Source organism: Sphaeroforma arctica (genome assembly GCF_001186125.1).
Source record: "Sphaeroforma arctica JP610 unplaced genomic scaffold supercont1.3561, whole genome shotgun sequence".
In the NCBI taxonomy this organism is placed as follows: domain Eukaryota; class Ichthyosporea; order Ichthyophonida; genus Sphaeroforma; species Sphaeroforma arctica.
Window position 1 is genome coordinate 1 of NW_014036997.1, and position 3,305 is coordinate 3,305.

Consider the following 3,305-nt stretch of genomic DNA (forward strand, 5'->3'; position numbering starts at 1 on the left):
TCGTCTACCATCACGAACGATAGATATGTTCTCCAATCACAACCTGAACCATCTGCAATCCTAAAGATTTCATATTCTCACATGACGCTTGCAATACTTAGTACCTTCAGAGCCCACCGGCAACGAGGATACGATTAAACCTTTCCCGTACTTCTACATCAGATGGCGGGAAGTGCTATCGGACCTGCACTTTCTTCGATGGGCAACCAGGTTTATCTACACCACTCTCGTAGAGAGGCAGGAGACCAGAGCACTCGCGGAAACCTGTTATGGGTGAGGTGCGTGCTTTTTGTTGCCCCGAACTCTTATTGCCATAGCAACGACGAGCCGTTTCGATGCGGTGCAAGCTTTGGTGCGTGACCATGGTGTCGTAGAACTTACCACCCCACACGTAGCAAACGTGAAAGGCTATTCATCGTAAAGTGGATTAACGCCACATGTACGAACCGGAAATTCTTACTTGAGTCCATACACTCGCGCCGTAGTCTCATTGGCGTAGTGTACTCTCTCACTTCGGTTCTGAGTGACCATCTATCTCTCTATGACACCAAGCGCACCAAGGCATAGAACTATGGTAAGACGTAGTATTATGGTGTGTGAGTACCATAACTGATCAGTGTGCGGTACTGTATTTGATCAATACACATATACACTGCAGGACGAGAGGAGGCTAGGCAGGGCGGCGGACTACTCCCGTGATGGCATCACCTTTCTTCTCCGCACACAGTCGGAAGTCGACAGTGCTTTGGCAAGGTACTACTTTCTGCGCTCGAATTGATCGGCATGCGTTTTAAGATGTTTCAGAGCACTGATTACGTTTAGTCGTATAGAAACGTCGTTAAAAGAAGTAGTATTGACAAGTAAGTGCTCGAGGATTATATGCCTTAGCCCGTGCATTCATAGAGTCAATCTGTTACGCGACTGTCCATGTCTGCGGATTACACTGCCGGACCGTCTCTGTCACTCGGAACCACACTCAGGCAACAAGGTTTTCAAGTGCCAAACGTTCGGTTTCCTCTACACGCCATCAACCTATTTAACAGCTGCCGTGAAGGGTGATACGGATAATAAAGCATTGTGGTGGTGGTGCGAATAAATTTGTGTCTGATGGGCCATCCACTAATTATTACACACATCAAGGGCTCCCACAGGCTACCCTAGCACAGTGAACTCTGAGTTCTTGACGAAGACTGAATGTGTAGCATCACAGCCATGGCTGGCCGACTCAGTGCTGGGCAGAAGGGTCTTGGGCGCTATCAGACAGGTGATCCGTTCATAGGGTGCTTTATTATACTTTGTCCTGTTAGCTTAAGCAGTGGGAAGTATCAAGTAACTACTTGATTGCACCCTTGTATCGCTACTTCATGACATTCCTACCACTTATTTCAACACAAATAGCATCCAGATATAACTACTGTTGTTTCTCCATGAGCATTGATTGTACGTGTACAAGGGCTTCCTCTATGGGCATGGTATGTGTGCAAGGGTTTCGATGCTTACTTGCACAGTGTTCGTTTGTGATGCAATCGTGTGGCAGGCATATTATACCGGATCATTGTTTGCAGCTTTGCTTGAGAATTGTTTGCTGCTATACTGGAGTATCGTTTGCTGTGTGTTTGTAGTCCAGAGTAAAGTTCTGTACATTCCAATTAAAGTATTACTCACACCGAGCACTGTCAACACAGAGTCCGCTGTAAATCGATGCTGGATAGTTTCTGTACGATAGTACCGCCCTTTCGATGTTCCTGTATTGGACCAGACAACCACGGCGCACGCTAGTTCGCCGGCCTTCACCCAAGCACTCGCCGACAAATGCCAAGAGATGGGTGTGAAGTTCCGCGCGGGTGTGTACGTGCAAGGTGTTCTGCTGCATGGCGACCACAACGAGCAAGTACGTGGGTTGCAAACGTCGGAGGGGGTTATTGAGTTCGATCCGGCCACCACAGATGTAGTAGTGGCAGCGGGTAGCTGGACACCCTTGTTGCTGAGGAAGCTGGGCTTGTACGTGCCTGTGTACCCGATGAAAGGCTATAGTCTACTGACCGGTAGGTGGCAGTGTTTGTACTTGTCCGATGATATATATATATATAACGATGCACTCGGTGTTGACTGGCATTTAAATTGCGCGGTGTATTGGTCTGTGTTTGGGATGGTCCCCCTTCAAGGTTTAGGACAGGTTGAGATTATCTTCCCAGTACAGTACTATGACTCATGCCTTAAAGTGTATCCAGAGTGGTGCTTCTCCTACGGCATTTGGCTGATAGGGTGGACTGTAAGGTATGCTTGCTGGACAACTCATTGTAGTGGTGTGAGTCTTGCTCCTCTTCATCAATAACTTGTTAGTTTGGTAGTACTTGACCCAGAGAGTTACGGTTGGATGTACCAGGGTAAAGTTACGATCTGTTGATCATCTGTCATGACATAGAAGTGTTCCGTCGCCTGGGTTATAGCTATCTGTGCTGACGAATCCAATTACTTGTTGTGACATTTGCATCTCATCAAGTGACCTGTGTGTGTGTGTGTGGTACTACGACGGCGTTGGCTCAGAAGAATACCATTGCAAATGTCAGTGCTTCCCGTAGCAGTACAGACTATCCATGGGGTTACAAGTGCGTGGTGTTGAGGTTATTCGAGTATAGCATTACTTGCGATGGGAGAGCCTAGTCTTGTGCTACGTAGCTCTCGCAAGCCGACATCACATTGGTATGCTTGAACATGATTTGTAGACATCCGTCGGCTTGAGTGATTCCAAAGAATTACGTACAGGGCCAACGTACAGAACTCAATCCGTGTATGCACCTTTCCGCTGCGTGAATGTACACCAAGAGTCGTCGATGCACACACATACCCAAGGACAGACATCTCTACATCTAGACTCTGCACACTTCTTAATCGCAGATTTGGGCGACATAGAGGCGTCTCCGTCACAGCTGCATCTGCCGCGTGGTGTGGTAGTGGATGGTCCAGTGTGGTCTGTTAAATACCACAACGAGCTAAGGGTGACGTCCATTGGTAAGACTAGTGGTCGAGGGGGGAAAACCGGGCATCCATTCAATTACATTTTAGGAGAAGTTGTACGCTCATGTGTTTCTCCGAGGGAAGTAACGTAGCTTTAATAAATTAACAAGAGAGTATGAACCACAGCCAGCTCAATGCGATATGCATTGGTATGAATAGTTTGCCGGTTGGTGATTTGGGCATCCATTTAAGTAGTAGTTACGATATATTTTCCGCTCACGTTATATATATATAAATAGATATATATATATATATATATTATATATATATATATATATATATATATA

The 3,305-nt window shown here is 46.5% G+C and overlaps 1 protein-coding gene across 1 annotated transcript; it reads left to right on the forward strand.

Annotated features, from left to right (window-relative positions):
• Nucleotides 1-1,822: 1,822 nt before the first annotated feature.
• On the forward strand, nt 1,823-3,110 carry SARC_13660 (hypothetical protein; the record flags this gene model as incomplete). Its single annotated transcript, XM_014292210.1, has 2 exons — nt 1,823-2,045; nt 2,899-3,110. The coding sequence occupies 2 exons, from the start codon at nt 1,823-1,825 to the stop codon at nt 3,108-3,110; spliced, it is 435 nt and encodes a 144-aa protein (XP_014147685.1).
• Nucleotides 3,111-3,305: the final 195 nt, after the last annotated feature.